We start from the raw sequence: 25,711 nt of genomic DNA on the forward strand, positions 1-25,711 counted from the left end.
CCCTATAGGCTTTTGGCCATTGTGAGATGAGCTCTAAGCATGCTGGGATAGTGGAGGTCATGATGTCAGTATGGGGGCGGGGCTACGAAAAGGAAGAGGTCATCATCCACCTTCAGGTCTGATTGAAACACAGCCAGCACACACACACACACACACACACACACACACACATACACACACACACCACACAGCCAGCACGCACTCAGCCAGCGCACGCACGCACTCAGCTAGCGCACGCACGCACGCACTCAGTGCACACAGCCAGCGCACACACACACACTCAGCCAGCACACACACACACAGCCAGCACACACGCACACAGCCAGCACACACAAAACTTTACCACCACACCCTAGGAGCACTACTTCCATATCAACAGATCTAGATAGTCACACACACACACGCTACTGCTCTAACCTACAGGGGAGCTAACCGGCAGGTACCAAACTATGGCTAACTAGATCAAACCACAGCAGCTATGGACCCTGTCTCAAATCCCATGTTCAAGCCATTGAGCCTGCTGAGTCCAATCACTCTTCTTCAGGCAGGCTTGAGGCTTAGCATTTTGGCTTTGAGCTGCAAGTCAACCTGAGTCTCTATGGTACCACAAGGGCATTCATCTCTATGGGGGCTGGGGGGCAGAGCGGAGTGGAGGAATACCTACCATCTGTCCTGAGAAAAATGGACCCTTGGATTGGATGAAAGAGTGTGGAGCAGAGAGGGAAGATTGACAGTGGAGCAGCACACAGTGGGTTAGTGATGATTATTATTACCAGCCTAGATGTCAGTGTAGGTGTATTCCACACACACTCTCAAAAACACCCACAAACACGCCCTCTGTCTCTCTCAGACACAACACGCTCTCTCTCCTACCCGTTTTTGAAGTGGATGACATGTGCCCTCTGAAGTCCCGTCTCCAGGAAGTATCCCAGCTCCTGTTCCTGGGCCACTGGGCCTGGCTTTGGACTGCGGTTCTGCATCCCTGCACTGAGGGCCTGAAACACACAAAACTGACCTGAGAACACGCAGCACAGGCAACACACTGGTCTAGGAACAGTCTGCTGTGAACGCTTGACGACGCAGAGAACAAAGTCAGCCTAGTGTTCACACTGGGCATCAACAATAGATTATCACACTGTATACACAATACATAAAATCAGCCTGCAACGCTCCAATCAGAGAGATAAGAAAACACAACCAAGATAACAGGAGATAATAATAGGACTAGAAGGAAAGAGAGAGAGAAGAGGAGAGTGGGCAGATTGAAGAACCTTGGCTGCTCCTCTCTTCTCACCATCCCCCTCTCCGCCCCCTCCTATCCCTGTCCTCTCCCCATTTTCTCTCCATCAGTCCAACCAGACGGGCCCCATTGTGTTCCAACTCTTCTCTCATCCCTGTCTGTCAAACAGATGAAATCATTTCATCCAGCAGCAGGTAGCTAGTGTCCTCACAGTACCTTGTGCTGCTTGCCTGGCACATGATCGACTGAGAAGGAGAGAGATACAGAGAGAGAGAGAGAGGGAGAGAGATAGAGAAAGAGAGAGAGATACAGAGAGAGAGAGAGAGAGAGAGAGAGAGAGAGAGATACAGAGAGAGACAGACAGAGAGATACAGAGAGACAGAGAAAGAGGCAGAGAGAAAAGCAGAGAGAGGCAGAGCGCTTAGAGCAGCCTGGCCTTATGTAAGCCAAAAGAACAGAGTAGAACAGAACACAGCAGAACAAAGCAGCACTAGCCTGGTTCTGTGGAGATGAGGAGGAGTGATAGATGGCACTACAGCCAGGTGTTTATCTAGGGCCTGTTGCCCTATTCATCTCCTGGGTGTTGTACCAGTGTCTCTCTGCATGCTGTATGGAATCAGCTGCTGGTTCAGTAACAGGGAGGCAGAGGGAGGGGTCTATTTGGGGGAGTGAATCGATGCCACTAGATTAGAGTTTCAATATTGAATTCAAATAGCCGATACAGTTTCATGACATTTTGGAGCAACAACACAGCTCTATCCGGAGGCTTGGTCACTAAAATGACACCATGAGCCAACTAAGGACACAGGCCATCCATTTTTTTTAAATATTTTGTTACAGAGAAAAATCAGTTGTCACATTTTGCTGAGTCATCACTTGCCATTAGAATCCCATTCTGAATGTCTTGGCACTCAATGTTTAGAAAAAAATTCCGCTGTCCCATAAATCCATATTTGTATCTTGTATTTGTAAACGGCATCATTCATACATGGATTTATGGCACAGTGGAAAAACATTTCTAAAATTGAGTGCAGAGACATCATTCAGAATGGGATTCTGATGTAATAGGAGTTTGTTTGGGATTGTTTTGTAGCGTTTTCGACCACGCTTTAGACACATTTTCATAATGCATTCTAGTCAACGGCAAGTGATGACTCAGCAAAATGTGACAAACTGTTTTATCTGCGACAAGCCAGAATATGGGGGGGGGGAGAGAGCATGAGCGAGAAAGAGAGAGAGAGACAGGGAGAAACACAGAGCATTGTCTGCATCATTTCCCATATATGGTGGATTGGAAATGATGCAGACAATTACATTACAATTACAATCTGTAATATTAAAGCTGATCCAACCCCTACATTTTAAAATAAATAAAAATATTTAAAAATAAAACAGCACACAGAAAGAGAGAAAAACAACTGTAGGGGAAAAACCTGTTGGCACAACAAATCAGAGTGGAGAAAAAAGTTGCTGATTAAAACAGCAGCCAAGGTCAGAAAACAAGATAATCAAACCATGGGGCAGTCTGTCGATGCTGCTGGAGACTGGAACAGCTCCAGGACCTTCCTGCCTGATGGACCTGGTCCCCTTCCACCACTACAGTACTAACACTACAGACACCAGCACTACAGATGGGGTATAGGCCTACTGCACTACTACACAGGCAGATCCAACTCCCAAACATTAGTGGATGTGTGGTGAGCATTCTGGTACAAAATGGTTGCCGCTTTGAGCACTGAAAAAGCCCTATATAAATCCAATCAATTAATTAATTAATTACAGCCAAGTCCAATCAGCTTATTGGGGACACCAAGAATGGATAGCTATTCATTAAAAAGGTCAAGCAGAAACTACCCGAGAACATTTGTTTTTTATTTTACCTTTATTTAACTAGGTAAGTCAGTTAAGAACAAATTCTTATTTACAATGACGGCCTAGGAACAGTGGATTAACTGCCTTGTTCAGGGGCAGAACTACAGATTTTCACCTTGTCAGCTCGGGGATTCGATCTTGCAACCTTCCGGTTACTAGTCCAATGCTCTAACCACGAAGCTACCTGCCGCCCAACTAGTTAAGTTGCTGGTGGCTGGTCTTGGTATTGCAACTTGACTGTCATTTTAAAAGAGGATCCGTTATTTTGTTTGTATTAGCCAAGATCCCCTAAAAATGATTTGGTTTGGTCAAAATTATTAGAGCCTCTCCAGCTTCTCCCTCCTGTCAACACATCCAGAAGTAAAGCCAATGTCAGCCGGTTGCTTGGTTACCTTCTCTACTTCCTGTAGGTAGAGCAGGGCGATGTCTCCAGACTTCTCATAGCAGGTAATCACTTCTTGGTCTTTGTCCACGTTACGATTGGACAGGGACGGAGACGCAGCCGGGACTTTCTCTAGACACAGACCTGGAGAGAGGAAGTTCATTATGCTGTATACACATTGTGGCCTTGCCTCTGGTCGGGATAAGACTACACAATGCAGCCTACCAAGGGTTAAAGTTCATGCTCAAGCTTTAGTGTGTGTGTGTGTGTGTGTACTTGTGTGCGTGCGTAGTGTACACTCATCTCTCCTCTCTAGCTGCTTCAAGCCCGTCCTCAGCCACGGAAAAAGTGACACACCCGGGCTGGGCCCCTGCTGCAATATGAATCAGTAGGTGATCAAGGCTCCCAGACAGCCAGCAGAGAGCCCCTGAATGTTTTATCACACGCTCAGAGGACAACGCACTAGCCTGACAGACGTCTGGAGGAGCAACCAGAAACTCAGGGTTAGGTGGCAATGGAAGTGTCTCGTTGCTCTGCTCTGTCTGGGGCCTCTAGGAGCAATGGAAGTGTCTCACTGTCCTGCTCTGTCTGGCCCTGGGGCTGGCTGGGGCCTCCAGGAGCCAGTGTATGGGATCTGAGTCAAGGACACCTCACATCAGCCAAGGACTGAAGGAGATACCTGAGACACCTGGGCCAGATTTCTTTTATAGCAGTCCCCTTCCTTTCTTCTAGAGGACATTGGGACAACAATCATCTTCCACTTCTGGCTGCTGCTTGTCTTGGTTTCACAAATGAAGGCTCTCACTATTTTCTCTAATGTAGTTTCCCTGATTTTGTAACCTGCAAGTGAAAAAAAAAAAAAAAAATGGGGCTTTGTTGTAGTCTGGGTCCCTCGTTATAGGCAGAGTTTTATTTGTATACTCACGTGGTAAGTACATTTTTTTTAAATAAAATATAAAAATAAATAAAATCGGGGCCCTACAAGGATACTCTTTGGTATGGGAAGAGTATCCCTGTCTGACCTTTGTGTAAACTGGGCCGTGTCTGTCAATCACCAGACCATTCTGTTTGTAACGAGATAATATGGAGGAAAGCAACACTTCCATTGTGGCTACACACACCTCATTGTTATGAAATCCAAGCTGCAGTTTCCAAAGCCCCCTTTTAAAACAACCATTAATAACAGATGATAGCCTTAATAACAAATGAATTATAAATAGGTCTAGTCTCTGGAATTACACAAGACTTCGGCAACTGTGTGGCGCTCAAATGGAGCCATCCACTAAAAGGGTCCAAACAATACAAGCCAAACGGTTCATCCATCAACTCCCCATGATTGCTTTACACACCCTGAAACCTCCAGCACCATTGAGGTGCAGACGTCTTCTCATTATAGGACATGACTGGAACATGAATACCGCTGTGTGTTGAGAGAGCGATAAATGGAGGCAGAGAGGGAGATGGAGGGCGAGAGATGGAGAGAGAGGTATTTACGTAGATAAAACAGGAGAGCCGGCAGAGACAGAGAGATGGAAAGATGAAAATGCTCGATCACCCACTATGGCAACAGAGAGAGAGAGAGAGAGAGCGAATGAGAGAGAGACAGAAAGACAGCGAGGAAGCAGCAGAGGGACATCAGCGGCCAGGCCTGTCTTTGCCTTATAAAGATATACCCTGGTGGTGGTGGTGGTGGTGCGGGTGGGTTAAAGACTGCAGCCTGTGGATCCTCTTGTCGTTGTGGGGTTCTGCCCTGCTCTCTCTGTTGCCGTGCCACACATAACTTATTCATACCACTGTGGCACTTTAACAGCCTAATGGGCTCCTGTGTTACTCTAAACAGGCCCGGCCTGAGCCCCTCCTCCCCTCCACTCCTCTCGATTAGGACGCTCATAAACATTTTACAGCAGTAAAGTCTTCCCATTAACCCCCATCGGACAAACAAAATGGCTGGTCCAGACAATGTAACACAACTGACTAATGATTTCCGATGATGTGGTCAACACTGCCTTGCAAAGCCAATAAAGGACTAGATAAGAAATGGCGCTGTTAGCATAAAATAGAGCTTTATCTGAATAGACTTTCATTCTAGATGCTTTAGAAAATCAGTCAGCTTTTCTACATTCAGGTCAAGCCCTAAGTGTGCATCTGTGTGTGTGCCTATTTGGGGTAGGGTTGCCTACGCAAAGTAGTCGTTTCACAGTGATGTATGCTGTATGTGCGACTGCTTGGCATCGTTGGGTGGTAAACCCTAGGGTATGCTGGTGTATGTATAGAGGGGGACAAGTGTGTGTGTGTGTGTGTGTGTGTGTGTGTGTGTGTGTGTGTGTGTGTGTGTGTGTGTGTGTGTGTGTGTGTGTGCGCACACTAGGCTGCTGTATTGATGTGGACAGGGTGAGGCTCCACACTACGGCAGTGCTTCTTCGATCTCAGCTCACAGACAATGTAACGCTGCTGGTCTGTCAGAACTCTGATCAAAGCTCTGCAGTCCTGGCTGACACATCCACTGTGCTCTGCATTAGAAATTGAGAGAGCGAGAGTGTGTGGTATGTGTGTGTTTGCATGAGAGCAGAGGACTCCTCTCGCCACAACAGTGAACCTCTACCGCCACCACATGGCCAAACAACACATTGCCGGGGATACGAGGTCAAGCTGAGAGTACTGGTCCTGCTGTGTCAGTTTCCTCATTTCAGAGACAACACATTTTCCCTCCGTGTCATGTACATTTTCAAATACACACTAGTAACAATGTTGTTCCAAAGCATGATTAGATTACCCATGTCACAGCTTAGGAACAGATTCAATCAAGCTTTAGAAGTACACTCACTGTATACAGCAACGGACATTTAAATGCCGCCACTTCTCCGTCAAAACCATGTGCATTTTACAGCGGTCAAGCCAACACGTTAGCTCAGAGTTCTAAAAGGAGAGGTCAGAGTGCATCCACAGACAGGCCCTTCTTGATGAGGAGATGATGGCATACATCGACAGCGTCCTGGGGTGCCACGGCAGGGCAGGCACGAAGTCCTGACTCGGACTGGCCAGACCAGCAGAGGTAGCTAATACATTCACCCCAGCCTCAGCACTTTCTCAATGACAGGGGAAGAACAGAGGGATTCAGCACCACATATTACGTTGAAAGTTTTAATGTCACATGCACAAGTACAGTGAAATGCCTTTCTTGCCAGCTCTAAACCTAATGTAATACTAAAAATGTGTTCACTAATATGTGTATTAAAAGTGTTTGGTCCCATATTCATCACATGCAATGAGTACTTGTGACTCTACACATTTGTTGGATGCATTTGCTGTTTGTTTTGGTTGTGTTTCAGACTATTTTGTGTCCAATAGAAATGAATGGTAAATAATGCATTGTCATTTTGGAGTCACTTTTATTATGAATAAGGATATAATGTTTCTAAACACTTCTACATGAATGTGGATGCTACCACGGTTACAGATAATCCTGAACGAATCGTAAATAATGATGAGTGAGAAAGTTACAGATATCATACCACCCCAAAATGCTAACCTCCCCTGTTATTGGAATGGTGAGAGGTTAGCATGTCTTGGTGGTATGATATAAAATGCTAACCTCCCCTGTTATTGTAATGGTGAGAGGTTAGCATGTCTTGGTGGTATGATATAAAATGCTAACCTCCCCTGTTATTGGAATGGTGAGAGGTTAGCATGTCTTGGTGGTATGATATAAAATGCTAACCTCCCCTGTTATTGTAATGGTGAGAGGTTAGCATGTCTTGGTGGTATGATATAAAATGCTAACCTCCCCTGTTATTGGAATGGTGAGAGGTTAGCATGTCTTGGAGGTATGATATTTGTGTGTCTTGCTTTTTCACTCATCATTCATTTAGGATTAACCGTAATCATGGTAGCATCAAAATTAATTTACAAGTGTTTAGAAACATTTTCTATTCATTTTAACAATAAAAAGGGACTCCAAAATGACCATTAATTTCTATTGGGCACAAAATAATCTGAAACACAAACAAAACAAACAGCAAATGAATCCAAAAAGTTTGTACAGGTCACAAGCTTGATGTAATCATTTCATGCCAGGAATATGGGACCAAATACTTAACTTTTTACTACTTTAATACACATAAGTGAATTTGTCCCAATACTTTTGGTGCCCTAAAATGGGGGAACTATGTACAAAAAGTCATAGTCATTGTACCATTTCAAATCCAAAGTGCTGGAGTACAGAGCCAAAACAACAAAAAATATGTCACTATCCCAATACTTTTAGAACTCACTGTACATACAACCAGTCAGTTCCAGTAGCATATTTACAATGTGCAGGCATACTGGAGTGATAGAGGTAAATATGTATAGGGGTAAGGTGACTAGGTATCAGGATATACACTATATATTCAAAAGTATGTTCACACCCCTTCAATTAGTGGATTCATCTATTTCAGCCACACCCGCTGACAAGTGTATAAAATCGAGCACACAACCATGCAATCTCCATAGACAGACATTGGCAATCGAATGGCCTTACTGAAGAATGCCATCTTTCCAACCAGTCAGTTCATCAAATGTCTGTCCTGCTAGAGCTGCCCCGGTCAACTGTAAGTGTTGTTATTGTGAAGAGGAAAAATCTAGGCGTAACAACGGCTCGGCCGCAAAGTGGTAGCCCACACAAGTTCACAGAAGCGCGTAAAAATCGTCTGTCTTCCATTGCAACACTCACTAGTTCCAAACTGCCTCTGGAAACAACGTCAGCACAATAACTGTTCGTCCGGAGCTTCATGAAATGGGTTTCCATGGCCTCGCTGCTGCACACAAACCTAAGATCACCATGCGCAATGCCAAGCATCGGCTTGAATAGTGTAAAGCTCGCCGCCATTGGACTCTGGAGCAGTGGAAACTCATTCCCTTGAGTGATGAATCACACTTCACCATCTGGCAGTCTGACGAATCTGGGTTTGGCGGATGCCAGGAGAACGCTACCTGCCCCAATGCATTGTGCCAACTGTAAAGTTAGGTCAAGGGGGAATAATGGTCTGGGGTTGTTTTTCAAGGTTCGGGCTAGGCCCCTTAGTTCCTGTGAAGGGACATTTTAACGCTACAGCATACAATGACATTCTAGACGATTCTGTGCTTCCAACTTTGTGGCAACAGTTTGGGGAAGGCCCTTTCCTGTTTCAGAATAACAATGCCCCAGTGCACGAAGCGAGGTCCATACAGTAATGGTTTGTCGAGATCGGTGTGGAAGAACTTGACTGGCTTGCACAGAGCCCTGACCTCAACCCCATCGAACACCTTCGTGTTGAATTGGAACACCGACTGCGAGCCAGGTCTAATTGCCCAACATCCGTGCCCGACCTCACTAATGCCCTTGTGGCTGAAAGGAAGCATTCCCGCAGCAATGTCCCAACATCTAATGGAAAGCCTTCCCAGAAGAATGGTTGCTGTTATAGCAGGAAAGGGGTGACCAACTCCATATTAATACCCATGATTTTGGAATGCGATGTTCAACGAGCAGGTGTCCACATACTTTTGGTCATGTAGTATATAATATGTAGAGTAGCAGCAGCATATATGACGATTGTATGCGAGTGGGTGTGCATGTGTGTAGAGTCAGTATAAATGTATGTGCATATTATGTCTGTGTAAGCAAATTATGGAGTGAGTGTTTTTGTGTGTGTGTTGAAGTATCAGTGCGCGCGAGTGTGTTGGGCCATGTGAGTGTGCACAGAGAAAGTGAAAAAATCTAATTAAATACAAGGGTCAACTCTTAGAGTCCAAGTAGCCATTTTGTTAGCTATTTAGCAGTCTTATGGCTTGGGGATATGAGATGTTCAGGATTCTGTTGGTGTCAGACTTGATGCACTGGAAGCAAAGAGAACAGTTTATGGCTTGGGCAGCTGGAGTCTTTAACAATTTTCCTGGCCTTCCTTTCACACCGCCTGGTATAGAGGTCCTGGATGGCAGGGAGCTCAGCCCCTGTGATGTACTGGGTTGTCCGCATCACCCTCTGTAGCACCATGCAAACGAGGGCGGTGCCATTACCATACCAAGCAGTGATGCAGCCAGTCAAGATGCTCTCAATGGTACAGCTGTAGAACTTTTTGAGAATTTGAGGGCCCATGCCAAACCTTTTCAACCTCCTGAGAGAGAAGAGGCGCTGTCGCGACTTCTTCACGACTGTGTGCGTGTGTACCATTTTAAAGTCCTTTGTGATTTGGACACGAGGAACAAGAAGCTCCTTGGTCTTACTGACGTTGAGGGAGAGGCTGTTATTCCGGCACCATACTGCCAGGTCATTGACCTCCTCCCTGTAGGCTGTCTCATCATCGATGGTGATCAGGCCTACCACCGTCGTGTCGTCAGAAAACTTGATGATGTGTGTTGAAGTTGTGCTTGGCCACGCAGTCGTAGGTGAACAGGGAGTACAGGAGGGGACTAAGCACACACCCCTGTGGAGCCCCTGTGTAGAGGGTCAGCATGGCTGAGGTTATGTAGCTACCCTCATCACCTGGGGTCAGCCCATCAGGAAGTCCAGGATCCAGTTGCAGAGGGAGGTGTCCCGTCCCAGGGCCCTAAGTTTAGTGACGGGCTTGGAGGGGACAATGGTGTTGAACGCTAAGCTGTAGTCAATGTGAAAATGCTGTTCATAGGAATTCCTCTTATCTAGGTGGGTGAGGGCAGTGTGGAGTGCAATTGAGATTGCGTCATCTATGGATCTGTTGAGGCAGTATGCAAATTGGACTGGGTCTAGTGTGCCTGGGATGGAGGCGTTGATGTGTGCCGTAACCAGCCTCTCAAAGCACTTCATGATTACAGATGTGAGGGCTACAAGGCGGTAGTCATTGTGGCATGAAGCCTTAGAGTACTTGGGAACAGGAATGATGGTGATCATTTTAAAACATGAGGGGATTACAGACTGGGACAAGGAGAGGTTGAAAATTATAGTGAATATGCCTGCCAGCTGTTTGCACATGCTCTGAGAACGAGCCCTGGAACACCGCCGGGCCCCGCAGCCTTGTAGATGTTACCCTGATTAAAGACCTTTCTCACGTCAGCCTCGGAGCGCAAGATTACCCAATCCTAAGGGGTCGGTGGCGGCCCTCACACCTGACACGATGTTGTTATTGTCGAAGCGTGCAAAAGAAATGCATTGAGTTTGTCTTGGAGAGGGAGGCATCGTTGGGCAGATCACAGCTGGGTCTTCCTTTGTAATCTGTAACGGACTGTAGCTCTGCCACATGCTGCGGGTGTCGGAAGCCTTTGTAATAGGATTCTACCTTATTCCTAGATTGTCCTTTTGCTCATTTGATGACTCCGCGGAGGTCATAGCGGGACATCTTGTACTTGTTCCTATCCTCAGCCGTAGCCTCAGGTTTGGTTTCAGATTAGGCTCAACGTCCTTGGGAATTGACTGATGACACTTCCTACCGAGCTAGTCACCAAAATGACTGGACTGGAATGTGTAAAGTAGAGTAAAGCAGTGAAGCAGAGTTGAGATCGAGCTGAGGCTAGGCGGTTGAATAGAAACTAGGGTTATGCAGTGTTTTCCATAAGCGCTGGCGGTCGGCTTAACATCCGATAGACTAATTGTCAACCGGCTACTTTTTCCACTTTTCATTTAAAAAGAAGTTTACATTTGCTAGTCAGAAAAGTCTGCATAGCCTTCTCCCACTAGAATGAACAATATGCATCTTCTAGTTATACAGTATATTGACAGGACAGGCGCCTGTCAGTCACAAAGCGAGCGATGACAGAGAAACACTGCTGGTTTGTCAGTCTGTTGTCGGTCCCGCCTCTCAGTACCGGTGTTATTTTTGTGCACTGTGGTTGGCTACAGTCAATTTTCACAGAGTGAGCTCATGATGCTTCATTGACTCCTGCGAGTGAATTTACACGCAACTGGCAATGAGTGGAAATCCACTTCATTATTGTTTGTGGCACATTCATTTATTTTCTTTTGCGTGTTTCATAGGCCTACAGCCAACCACGGATTCGGGGTGCGTAGGCTATTTACTGTTGCTTGTGTTGACTAGTTTATAAGAGGTGACGAACTGAATAAAGTCCATCTCCTATATCCCTTTGTTATTCAGAAATCATACAACGTAGTTATATGTCTATTGTATCGTGTCGGGACAAGTAAACTAAAGATCTTGTTTGTATTTTCCTAGGATTCAAAGACCATGTCGAGACTTGCCAGTGTCCGCTAAAGTGACTCGTCAGGGTAGACTAGTGATGGGTTGTTCGGCTCTTTTTGAACAGCTCTTTTAGGTGAATGGAACCAAATTGCATCGGTGAGAGAGCCATTCATTTGGCACACTAATTTGAATACTGGTAGGCTAATACTGCTTTTTGGTGACTATCTGCAGATAAATAATGAAAACATTTGATGAAGATGTTGAATCCTCACTGCAGGAACAATAGGTAGTGGAGAGAGAGCCTCATTCTGGTCAAAAATTTGATACAAGAAAACAGATTGAAGGTTATAAAAGCTACTGTCATGATACTTATATGGTATTATAGAAATTGATATAGGCTTCTGATTTGATTAAAGTGTTGACAATGGAGTAGTCATCTGCTGCTTTCTGAGTAGCAAAGCCCATGTTTAACACCTGCTTCATTCTTCAAATCATACCTGTAGGTTGATTCATGGGTACCTGACTTTTATGTATTTTTTATTTATTTAACTAGACTTGGGGGGTGCACAATCTGGCAGGGGTAACTCATTTACTGCAATTCTATATTGTTTCTCAACAGGGAATCCATGTTTACTTGACACAACATAACCTTTTATCTTAGGTCTTTGCCACAATAAACTAAATTGAAAGAGTAGACTAGATTTATTTTTGCCACAATAAATTAACTTGAAAGAAGAACTACTATTTATAAATGTATTACTAATCTACCGCCTTCCTTCCGCCAAATTCCCACCCACAGTAATTGATTGACAGGTCTGAAACTCTGTGACTCACAAACATACTGCCCCCTCCCCTGACAGGCCAAATTCTAAGGGATAGTTCACCCAAATTACATTGGTTTTCCTGTGTCCACAGCAGCAGAGACAATAAAATACATAATTTGAAGAACAAACATCAGTGGCAATTCATATCTTTTAGTAACGCTGTAAAAATTACTTTAACCTCAAGAGAAGACAGGTTTAATGTTAAAAAAGGTTATCTTACTTAGAAAATAGTCCTGATCATACAGGCCTAAACGATATCCAAAACAACTAACACACTGAATTCATACATTTTCAGTAATTGTTATTGTAAAGTCTTTCTAATCAATACCACAAATCATTTTACCAATCTGGGAAGTAAAGTTGTTAAAGTATTCAATAATTCACCTGTGTATTTCGAATGGAATCAAGGCATTAGAATGTACCAGAGGCCATCAAAATAGAGCACATTCTGCAACAACATCAACAAAACGGACCACCCCTGCCCGGAACTTCCTGGCTGGCTCGTTTTTTAAAATTTGGCTGGCTACTCCATGTATTAACGGAAAACACTGGTTATGCAGTGTTTCCCTAACCATACCTCTGTCCCCCTGAAAAAAAGTGTCTAGATTTTGATTTGGGAAATACTTGCAGGGTTCTTCATGCACAGGGTATTTTGGGGCGGGCCACCCAGAGGTTTTATCACGCCCACCACCTATGCCTCTTTTTTAGCCAGGAAAAACCCGGACTGGTGTAATGTGAAGGCATACTACAATTGGTACCCAAGGCTCTTACCTTTGGTAGCGTATGCCTCGGCGATCATGGAGAGACGGTAAACAGGGGCTCCCACCAGCGCCAGCTCATCCAGGGTCACTTTGCCATACTGGTTGATGGCTTCACTGTAGTCTCCCTCCACATAGGACAGCTTGGCCATTAACATGCTGGCCTCTTGCATGTAGTCCGGCTAGGCACGAAAGGAAAGAGAAGAGACAGATAGTGCTGTTTTCTCCTGAACACAAAGATGTGTAGCTAAATGTACACGCTTCAGAGAAAAAGAGGGCATCAAAGCTGCACGAGGGAGTGATGCAGCGTTTTATAATTCAAAGGGGATTCTCTCAGTTTGGGAAGGCAGTGAGCGTAAAGCCAGATACTGATTAAACCAGTGTTACCTTTCGCAGTATTAGAATACCGTTATAAGTGGTAGTTCTGAGCGATTAACTGGAATTTCAGTTATTTTTCGTTTTTTTAAACAACTAATTGACCGATATCAATTCCATTTTGGCCGTTTGTTTTCTGTGAGCTCAATGCGCACATTGCACAGTTTCTCTAGAGATAAATCAGATCCAGCTTGAACTGTGAGATGTAGTATGGAGTTGTTTCCAACAGGCCAATATTATAGGTCATTTAGTGCATAAAACCTGGTAATTAACTACAATGACAATAATCCATTACGCATCCCCTTGTCTGGTCTGTTTGTTTTACGCCTGCTACGTTAGGTTAGTGTGGGGCAGACACGGAGACGGAGAGAAAAATGCGCAATCGTGGATATAGAGCAGCTGTTGCTTCGCTTGGTATCTCTACCTGAAAATACATGATCCGAGTGATTCACAGTTGGTATTCAGCAGTCATAAATGTATGCCTTATTTACTTAGAAAAATGACTAAAACAGTGATCTTATCAGGCAGCATAGGCAGGAACTCTATAGAGATTAGACAATGACTTGGAATGAAATAATAAAGTTATCAAATAAAATATCTTATTCAAGTAATGTGAATAAATGATGGTTAATAAGTGATAAGCAGTAATGGGCAGTCACTACAATCACAGGACTTCTAATAATTGTTTTATTCTGTGTTGTTAAAGCATTCAATCCAAATAATCGAAACCAAAATGGAAAACCGTGATTACTTTTTAATAATTGAACCGAAACAGACCTCAAAAAACACTAATCGCTCAGCATTAAAGACTGCACTACACTGCTATAACACTGTTACAAGACTAAACTAGACTTATAGCACTATTACAAGACTAAACTAGACTTGTAACACTGTTACAAGACGGCACTAGCCTGCTATAACAATGTTACAAGACTAAACTAGACTTTTATAACACTGTTACAAGACGGCACTAGCCTGCTATAACACTGTTACAAGACTAAACTAGACTCTTATAACACTGTTACAAGACGGCACTAGACTGAAAAGTAGACAGATGTATACTAATATAATGGTCATAGGTGAAGTCTACTGTGTTACATCAGCTACCTTGAGGTTCCCTCGGTCCAGGGCAGCGGTCAGGTGCTTGTGGACCTCCACTAGCCTGGGTTTTGGGCCCCTGGGGCTGGCCCCCTGCTTGATGGGGTTCTCCTTGATGTACTGCTGGAGCTTGGCCTCCCCCAGCAGCAGCTCCCCCAGGTCATCTGAAACACACAGTTTAGACTACAACTCTAGTATGCTTCATGACATGTAACATTAGACTACCCTCCCAGTTCAACAGGGTCTTGTATTCAATAGACACCAAATGTAAGGAAATGGACTGAAACCGGGAAGGACTACCTGACCTTGTCCAATAACAAGCGTGTTTTTGTTTTCCAGCGCAAAAAGTTTGCTATGTTTTTCTATGACATTCACTAATGAATATGACCTAGAACAAGCCACTGACTTTTTACCAACTAGGCTAACTACCAGTCATAGGTGGAATGACAACACACATGTTCCAATAATATATCACAGTAAAGACTGATCAGTCAACCCTGAGTAATATGCAGATTCTCTAACAATCTGTACAATACTACAGCATCAGTATTCAGAAAAGTTGATAGGGAGCGGGTCATAATTTCAGCAAGCCATGACACCCACCATCTCAGATTGTTCTGAAATCTAATGTGATGTCTGAGAAATCAAGCTAATTGATTGCACCCAAACTGTTCCATTTAATTTATAGCTTCACATAATATTCAACAAATACAGTACCCAACATCCAATTTGGACCAAACTTATTCTTATCATTGAGTAAAATGGTCAAAAGCCACCTAATGGATAGTGACTAAAATGTTGTGACAACCCTAATAAAATAATACAATTAAAACCATTGCAGTAGCATTTTTTTTATTACCTTCATTTAACTAGGCAAGTCAGTTAAGAACAAATTCTTATTTTCAATGACAGCCTAGGAACAGTGGGTTAACTTCCTTGTTCAGGAGCAGAATGACAGATTTGTACCTTGTCAGCTCGGGGATTTGAACTTGCAATCTTTCGGTTACTAGCCCAACACTCTAACCACTAGGATACCCTGCCGCATGATTCTCAATAAGAAAACATCTCTATATGTAGTGTGATTAGTGACATTTACCATTAAACCCAGACCAATACCATTATTTCAATTGATTTGTTGTTGTAAAAACACCAGCAAATCAGCTCCAAGTAGTTTTAATTTAGGAACTCTGTTCCAAAGCATTGCCACGCATAATACAGAGATATATGTGACCGTATACAAACGTAAGCAAGGTTTGAAATGGTTACGTTTTATTAAAATATTCTGTTTGATCTTCTTGCGTTCAATTTGCAGTCTGAGTCTACACATTTTTTGTAATTATGTTCTGGCCCCCTAACCATCTGCTCAAAAAATATATAGAATTGTCCAGCGGCTGAATCTAGTTGATGATCCCTGCTATACAGTGTGTGTTTGGGACTTTCACTATTTCAAGACCATTAGAGACCATAACATTGAAACCATTAGAACTGCTATAGCCTAATGGTTTGCTTGTATACAAGGAATGGTCTAACTTATCCAGACCTTTTTTTTTTACAGAATAAACCACACACAGAGGGGTCGTTTCCTGGACACAAATTAAGCCTAAGAGAAGGACAAACTGAATTGCTTTCAGGGAGGACTGGCTTGAATTGTGAGGATGACCATACAATTTATTTTCATCATGAGCAAAAGCTATTGGTTTTCTACCCAAAGTTGCAAAGAAAATGTTGTGATCCATTTAATAAGCACAAGAGACCAGTAAAATGGATGTGTTGGCAGTAGCATGAACAGTGGCATCTAGTGGGCATAACGTGGTACTTTCACACTATGGTAAATAGTGCAAGCGACTTCAATGGCTAATTTCTCTGAACAGGAGAAAAACCCATCACTAGATTCACAGGGAATAAATTACAAAAAAATAAAAAAGCAATACTACAAGCAGCATCTCCATGCTACTTGTCAGACATAGAAAACTGAAACTGTATATAGGTTCTTGGGGTAGGATTGGCGTGGGGTGTGGGGGTCAGTGGGTGGCTTTTGATCATTTTATTGGATTCCTCATGTCTTAAGGGGAAAGGGGGGTACCTAGTCAGTTGTACAACTGAATGCCTTCAATTGAAATGTGTCTTCTGCATTTAACCCAACCCTCTGAATCAGAGAGGTGCGGGGGGCTGCCTTAAATTGACATCCATGTCTTCGGCGCCAGGGGACCAGTGGGTTAACCGCATTGCTCAGGGGCAGAACGACAGATTTTTACCTTGTCAGCTCGGGGATTCAATCCAGCAACCTTTCAGTTACTGGCCCAACGCTCTAACCACTAGGCTACCTCAATATTAGGAGGAATTATGGTCCAAATCGGATGTTAGGTACTATACTTATTGAAGATTATATGAATCCTATATCTTTAAAATGGCCAATTTGGGGGCAATCAATTAGTTTCATTTCTTAGAGATGAAATATAATTTGAACAAAATAATATGTTTCAGGAATGCTAATCTTATGTTTCTAACTACAGAAACTACTTTAGAACAATCTGAGATGGTGGGTGTCGAAATCCTCTCGCTTGTCCTTTTTGAGGTGGAATGACTCAGGGATAAGAGCGAAGAGAGGGCAATAGTACTGGCGTCTTTTTGTAGGCACTAACTTCGCCATGGTTCGTTGGACAAAGCCATTGGGGAAATGAATGGAGTTTTTGTACGGTTTTGGGATAAATGCCGAAAATATGGTCTCTGTTGAACCCAGGTTTAGGAGATCTTACACGTTTTGTTCTACGAGATAATTTTCATGAGCAAACCTCACTTTGTGAATTATGAAGCATTTACTGTATGTAATCAAATTAAAAAAAACAAAGCACATAAAGGCTTCATTATTCATGAATATCATGTTAACTGACATACTATAGCAAAGAACAAAACGTATAAGATCTCCTAAGCCTGTGTTAACCTCAGACCTTATTTTCGCCATTGATCCTAAAACCCTATTCTTTTCCCATATGAATGGCTGAACGAACCAGAAGTAACTCATTTCCGGTTATAAGGACTACAAATTGGCGAGCTCTAAATTGGGAGGACCAAAACTGCTGGTTGGAACTGGGCAGGCTAACTCTCTCATTCTCCTTGATGCAAAAAGACAATTCACTACACATTGAGAAGCCTGGTGTGGTGCAATGTTTGTAAGACTAGAAGAAGATTATAGGCCTTGGTTTGTACAAGATTAGTAGTATTATTCAACCCCTCAATGCCACACTTTTTATCATTTTAAGGTGACTTGTAGGCTAATCCAGTTTGTTATGAGTTTAACTGGCCCATTATGCATGACAGGAGAGTGAGACCCTCTGGTCTGACTGACATAGGTATGCCTGTCAATTTACATCAACAAACATACATTAATTCCAAAATAACATATTTCAAGGTGAAGTCAGCAATATGACATCATCATACCATCTCAGTGACTTCCTGCTTACAGGTTTTCCACTAGTTACCACAGTCACAAAGTACAGATTGTCTATATCGTAAAACCTATGAAAACAGAAACGTGCTTTTTAGTCTTCATTTAGGGTTAGGAATAAGGTTAGTAGTGTGGTTAAGATTAGGTGTCAAATTAGATTTTAAGAAGATACATTTTAGAAATAGGCAGGTTCATGACTTTGTGGCTGTGGTAACTAGTGACGACCAACGGAACCCAAATCTGCCAAGAACGCAAATATTTCTCCCCTCCTTGAGGGATACTCATTGCTCAAAGATTTCAATTGAGTTTTTGTTGATTTCATTAAGTAGTTAGTCGCCCCGATGTTATGATGTCATTGATATGCAGCCAGGAGTACAAGTAACGTTCGATTCTTAAACAATGTTTATGGAGTCTACCTTATGCAACTGGTAAGACAGCTAGCTAGCTCAGTGAAATATTTTACAACATTTTCCTGGGTGAGAACGTTCAACCAGTATGCATAGCGCCGGGAATACTCTCTGCCCAAGACAAGTTTAGCTAGGCACACGGTGGTAGCTAGGCTGGCTAGCCCTGGTTTAAATTACAGAAAACTGTCAAAACAAGAAATAGGAAGTGAGCGCGTATGCACACTCAAATGAGCTTTGGTGTTTTCGATAAATAGTTATAAGCCATTACGGTTTTTCAAGATAATTATTTCGTTTTTACAGATGACCTAGAAATGGCTGGCTAGCTGGAACCAACTCGCAATGGAAATTGCATTCACGTTGACGTGGTTAAGAAAGCCCTTGGATTCTGCTCCCTGTCCAGGCCCCAAATCGCTGAATGAACCGCAGAGCAAAAGTAAATCACGAATCGCAGACATATTTCTTACCGTTTGATATTAGTTTGGCAGACAACTGCCGTACAAGCTCTGGTATCTTGTCCCATTGCCCTTCCGAACGGCATCGTTCTATCTCGGTCTCGAGTCGTGACCCAGACTTTCTCGCTGTCATCTTCAGACTCCGGCGTTAGCAGAGACCAAAACACGACAGCCACGAATCATCAGCTGCGGTACGGGTTGGAATGGAAACAGCGACACCCCCGGTAGCTGTCACTCTCACATCTGTCAGATGTTGAACTGTCAATGTTTTTTTTTATTCAGGTTTTATTGCCATTTTCAAAAATGCATGTAAGGACATATTCATAGCTATGTATTATATCACCATGTTTGTTGTGTTTAGCCAACTGTTCTAATGTTTACAATGTACAACCAGGCAGTCATGATGAAATAGAAATACTTTAATACCACACATTCATATTGATACTTTATCCCAAAAGGCTTTACTACATGCTGAAATCTTGCTTCCAAACATATCCCTTCCAAGTAAGTTTTAAGAACAAAACAGTTCATTCTTTTCACACTAACATTCACATTAGTGCCCTACAATACACATTTAAAATATTGAGCTTATTCTTGGCAGTAGAGTTTGGGCAAGTAAAAAAGCCTTCTAACCCAAGTCATATGAATAATAACACTTGGCTGTTTAGGTAGGAGAAACTGGCTGTGGTAGACTGTATTGCTAGAACTTTTATCTATTGGAATCTCCAAACTACTCCAGCTCTCTATGGTTTAGGGGCATATCTTTAGTAAAACCTGCTCAATATAAAAGGTTAAAACATGCAGGCCCACTTTATTTTGTACATTAAAATGATGCTCCAGAGCTTTTGTATAATTTGAGCCAGTAGTTTTAAAATTAGTTCTCATGAACCAAACAGGTCCCTGAAAATTGTGCACAATTGTGTATTACATCATCCACTTAAGATCCTGGACTACATCTTTAAGACACATATTGGTTCTGCTCTAGGCAACACACAGCATCTCAAAGTGCAGTATGAGTGTCATTAAGACAGACGGCAAGAAACAAATGAATACTACATTGGAAGGTGCAAGACATTTAGCCAACTTAAAGATATAGACAGTCATTTCAGGTACCCTACCAGTAATGTAATAGGTGATTAAAAAATACAAGTAGAACTGGCAGAGACGGGTATGGCAAGAGAGAATAATGGATATTTGGCAAGGTTACAGTACATTGGAGGCTGATATACTGTAACTTTCTATAGATCTAACAGTGTTGGTCCATTTATATTTTACATTTAAGCTATGGCTTTGAGCTACTGTTGAGGCAAACCTGTAGAAAATCAGAGTCTGGAAATTCATTTTCTCCATATCTGTTTTTATCTTGCCCACTAAAGATGGCATTGGAACATACAGTGAGCTCCGAAAGTATTGAAACAGTGACCATTTGTTGTTTTGGCTCTGTACTCCAGCACTTTGGATTTTAAATTATACAATGACTATGAGGTTAAAGTGCAGACTTTCAGCTTTAATTTAATTACGGATAGTCCTGAATGAATCGTGAATAATGATGAGGAGAAATATAACACCCCCCAAAAAATGCTAACGTCCAGTTATTGTAATGGTGAGAGGTTAGCGTGTATATTTGTGCATCTAACTTTCTCACTCATCATTCACGACTATCTGTAATCATGGTAGCGTCAACATTAATGTAGAAGTGTTTATAAACATTCAATTCTTATTTACAATAAAAGTGACTCCAAAATGACACAATACATGATTTGCCATTGATTTCTGTTGGGCACAAAATTAACTGAAACATAACCAAAACAAACAGCAAATGCATCCAACAAGTTTGTAAAGTCCCAAGCTTGATGTAATCATTGCATGCTAGGAATATGGGACCAAATACTAAAAGTTTGACTACTTTAATACACAAGTGAATTTGTCCCAATACCTTTGGTCCCTTAAAATGGGGGGGGACTATGTACAAAAAGTGCTGTAATTTCTAGACTGTTAACGCAAACACTAGTTAGCATTGGCTCACAAAACTACCGCTAACTTCCTTGATACTGGATGCAGAGACAAATGGAATCCATGAGTTCATCTGACTGGGGTATTAGATAAAGGGCTTCATTGCCAAAATCCCGAAGTATCCAATGTTTTTGAAATGAATACTTCCCCAGGATGTCGGCATCCTCACCTTGTGGGAAATTCATCTTTCTTGTCAATGCAAATCGTCTGTCCACGGCAGTACCATTCTTCATCATAAAACAACTTTCCCTCTTCTGATCGAGTATTATGCTGCTGCTTTACATTCTTATTGGTGGAGACTGGAATATAATGTTTGGTGCAACAACAAAAAAAAGAGTTGTTAGTCACAAAAAGGTACACACTTCCAAGTTAGTATAGCAACATCTAACTTATCACTTATACTTGTTAATGTTAAATTGAGTTTATTTACGCATGATGCATTTATGATTTGGTTTAGAAAATCAAAAAGACAGGAAGGGATGAGACAGGATCTCAGACAATAACAAAATACAGTGATGACATTACAGCACAATTCTTTAATTCAAAAGAGAAGTTGAGTCTGCCATTAGTCTTACCGCCGTGAGGTCCCAAAGTAGCCACAGCCTGTAAGATATATATTTATTAAAATATGATCATAATAATCATATATATCTAAACCATGCTATGCATCTAAGAGGCAAGGTACCTTTCTGATTGCTGTCCAGTCCTGGAGTATATCCAAGTCTTTTAACATGTAGATAATATATGGTCGTACAAATATTAAGGAAATACTGGTATGTACAGAAAGTGGTTTGGGGTGGACAAGTAAAAGCACACACGACAACAACTCAGACTTAGATTGTTCTAAAATATATATCTCATGCAAGACTCATTTCTGTTGAGACTTAGATGATGAAAGAGGATATCTGACACAAGGACTGGCTTTTTCTTTTTGTCTGGACTAAATTGATCTTTCCTCTTGTTCTTCCTTGACTGCAGCTCATCATTCCAGAGCTATGTGTGAGAAACGAAGGGTCAATGAAGGGGGAAGATTAAGACATGGCACTATCTGCTAATTTCCTGGACACACACTAAGCCTAGTCCTGGACAAACAGGCAAAGCTCAATTAATAATCTCGATTGAAATACCATTTTAGTCCAGGGCTTGCAACTGTGTCTGGGGAAGTGGCCATATAACAGCTGGGTTATGCAGCTAGTGGCTCTAGTAATGACGTGACGGTACCTGAGGTTGTATCCTTTCACTTCTATAGTGGCATCCAGCTTAAGCCAGGCCCAGCTCCAGTACACTTGATCCCTGAATCCACTTGTTTAACAAGCAACGCCTCATTTTCACCTAATTCTCTCATTATGAAAATTAACCACATACTGTAGAGGGAAAACATTAGTTAACAGATAGTGGTTAGTTCGTTAGCTAGTTAACATTTCACACAGATTGCCAGGGTCCAGTAAGCAACTAACGCGTTATAACTTGAAGAACGGCAATGAGTCATATTACCAGTTAATACTATAGCGAAATGGTTAGGTCACTAACGTTAGCTCATCTGATGTTGTAACGTTAGCTGTCTGACTTTATTTGCCAGCTAATTTTCATAAACTCAATAATTTGATCAGATAAATTGGCTAATGTTGTTCAACATTTCTCTGGCTGGCTAACGGAGAATTCGATCCAGCTAGCAATATTCTTAACAATGCTAACACTACTTGTTCCACCACACTTTCTTCCTTACCTCAAATGTTCCAAATGCCAGTTGTTTTTCGGTTACAGCTTATGAAGTACGCTTCATCACCTTCTCACCTCCGTCTTCGTGGTCAGGCTTCTTTCTCACCTAACGTTACCTCTTCGTTATTGTTCAGGGGATGCACTGCTGTAACTGGCAAGCTGTCTTTCCAGTGTGCGCGCTGATTCTGTAAGAAATGTGGTTGTCTCTTCTTCCTTCAGTTGCGTGCTGCGCTGCATTCTGTTGTTATGTGAATGATATAATGAGCCTTGGATACAGCCAGTATTGCTCCACAAGCGCATCACTCGTTCGCTTACTACAGCCAGTAGTTGGATCTCATTGGATCTACACAAATCACGTAGGTCACCTATTTTGTCTCCAAAACGGCGAATTTCGCCAAAAGGTGACGAGCTTGCATCCCTGGGACATGGGTAGATCTATGAAATGTGGACTTCCCAGCAGCAATGCTCACCTCCCAGTGCTGGAAAGCAGCTTGGTTTACACAGTCGTACTTGTTTCTTACAGACTGTACACAGAGCCCCCCATAGATCCCTGGGAAGGAAAATAATTTTACAGTGAGACATGTCAGTATACTGTTTATGCAATTTCCTTCAACTTTTGGATGACAACTAGGAAACCTTTATTTCTCTGGTATTCAATGCCACAGCAATTTGTGAAATCAGTTTAAGGCTACATAAATAACGTGATCCAAAGATTAGCTTGCAACAGACTTACCCCCAACCTTTGTTCTGATCTGCATGTTCTCCTGCAGATTTTCCAGGGGTCCAGGTACTCCAAAGCCTTGCCTACAATCACCTCCTGGAGTTTCGCGTCGACCTGACTCAACCTCTCCTTGTACAACCTGAACAGAAACAACATTGGTTGCAATTGGTTAACCTTAGCTACACTCATCTGTTAGACACACTGATGGAATTTAGAACAATATTTCTAAGTTCAATGCCAATCAGTGACTTGCTGGTCTTTCAGGTCTCCAAATTGTTTCTCCAGATTTGTCATTTCATCAAGGCACTCCTTTCACTGTCCTCATCGTCCATCTCTACTATGCATGCATGATGTCCAATATACCAATTAAACATATTAGCTGCATTTATAACATCTGTAGCTATGCAAATTACTTGTAGCTTACAAACTAGGTTGGTAAAACAATTCTTACCCGAGCTATCCCCATCATCTGACACGGACGAGCTCTCAGTGTCATTCGCGTCTGAACTGCTCCCCTCTTGTTCAGGATAATCGACTTCCATCTCCTCATGCCGGTTACTCCCTTCCTTTTCTTGAGAATGTGCCGGCATGTTGTCTTCCTTGCGTGGATTTTTATCAAAATGGTTGTATCAATGCCAGATAAAATGTGGACCTAGCTATAACAATGCTAGCTAACGTTAATGGGTAGCTACAAATCGTTGTAAAAACTGTTCACTAGCTAACGTTAGCTAGAGAATAAAACCGACAAAACAGAAACACCAAAAATGTACGTTCGCTAATAAGATACTTAACACTAGCTAGCTTTCGAAAACCACACAGGAGTTCATCGGATGACATTGATGTGGTAAAAAATAATGAATCAAATGTGTAGCATAAAGAAAGATAAATAATAAAGAATATAGTTTTATGTCTGATTGAATAATAGCGGTAAGTTTTGACGGGAACGCGAGCTAAACTTAGCCAGCAAGCGTCCAAGCTAAAACAAACAATAAATGTGGTCCACACTGTCAGTGCAGTGGCACTAGGGGTCGTCACTGACTAATTCTCACAGCCACAACGCCTTAATTATGTCTAAAGCCTGCCTATTTCTACAATGTATCTTCTTAAACCTTAACCCTAACCTCAATGCTAACCTTATGACTAACCCTAAATTAAGATCAACAACCTAATGTTTTGTTTTCCTAAATTTTTACGGTGGCTGTGGTAACTTGTCACGTTCGTTCTGGTGCGTGGTTGACGTAGATTTCGATGCTAGGGAATTGTAGTTTCTTTAAAACGATTTCCCCCAAAGTAACTGACGTATATTTCGATGTTAGGGAATTGTAGTTCTTTACAACGACTTCTCCATTAAGTAATCGAACAAAAAGGGAGGAATCAAACTACACTCCGCAGGGTTTGACAAAGCGGCGCACCACGTTAGACCATACAAATCAAATCAGGAAAAGTTTAGATGAGAAAATTCTCTAGAATTTTCAATTAATATGCTGATAATTCAAGCCTACGCGAAACCTTATGTAAGTAAATATCCAGTTACACTACTTTCACTTTGCTAAATTAGCTTTCAGATCACCACTGAAATCACAGAACAGGGGAAAGCAATGTGTTGCATGGCTTCAGGTAATGTGCTGTTACCTGTCCAGTTCCAATCAAATCAGTGCATTTGGAGAAAGGGAGTCATGGACCCTCTTCTATCCACTCCCCCACCCCCTAATTACTGTTGCCTCCACTGTCAAGCTTTTGGCACCGCTTTGGTCTCTCTTTCTCTCTCAAATTCAATAATCGTTAATGGCACGAATGACATGGGCAATGTTGTCAAAGCGGAGTGATACACATAAAAATATTAAAACAACAGCAACAACTCTCTCTCTCTCTCTCTGAATTCAATTAAATGCAAGGGCTTTATTGGCATGGGAAACATATGGTAACATTGCCAAAGCAAGTGAAATATACACTTGATCTCTCTCTGAGACATAGATCTCTCTCTGCCTCTTTTTAGACAGAACACAGACAGAAGTCTGACAGGTCAGCATGATAAACACTTGAAGAAAAAGCCATCATTCACTTTTCCATATAATGTGAAACTTTAGCGTTTTCATTGAGTGATCTTTGAAATTACAATTCCAGATTGATTTCTTGCTTGGGCAACATTATGCAATTTATTAGGTTCTGAATGTCATGTACAATTTGTTAATGAATCAAACCAGCCACTACATGATTTCGCTACCCTATTACGTAGTTGAATTGCTCTGATTTCCATTACCTTGTTTTTCATATCTCAA

At 42.2% G+C, this 25,711-nt stretch overlaps 1 protein-coding gene across 2 annotated transcripts in view; it reads right to left on the reverse strand.

Moving 5' to 3' along the window:
* Positions 1-19,194, reverse strand: part of ttc7b (tetratricopeptide repeat domain 7B) — a 59,445-nt gene extending 40,251 nt beyond the window's left edge. For both annotated transcript variants that reach the window (XM_014193280.2, XM_014193288.2), the window contains exons 1-5: positions 18,992-19,194; positions 14,685-14,839; positions 13,216-13,384; positions 3,505-3,638; positions 874-995 (exon numbers count right to left, since the gene is read on the reverse strand). In XM_014193280.2, coding sequence (XP_014048755.1) covers positions 874-995; positions 3,505-3,638; positions 13,216-13,384; positions 14,685-14,839; positions 18,992-19,112 — 701 coding nt within the window. In that variant the 5' untranslated portion in view covers positions 19,113-19,194. The remainder of the gene's footprint in view (positions 1-873; positions 996-3,504; positions 3,639-13,215; positions 13,385-14,684; positions 14,840-18,991) is intronic.
* Positions 19,195-25,711: the final 6,517 nt, after the last annotated feature.

The sequence above is a fragment of the Salmo salar genome, chromosome ssa01, assembly GCF_905237065.1.
Source record: "Salmo salar chromosome ssa01, Ssal_v3.1, whole genome shotgun sequence".
Taxonomy (NCBI): Eukaryota; Metazoa; Chordata; class Actinopteri; order Salmoniformes; family Salmonidae; genus Salmo; species Salmo salar.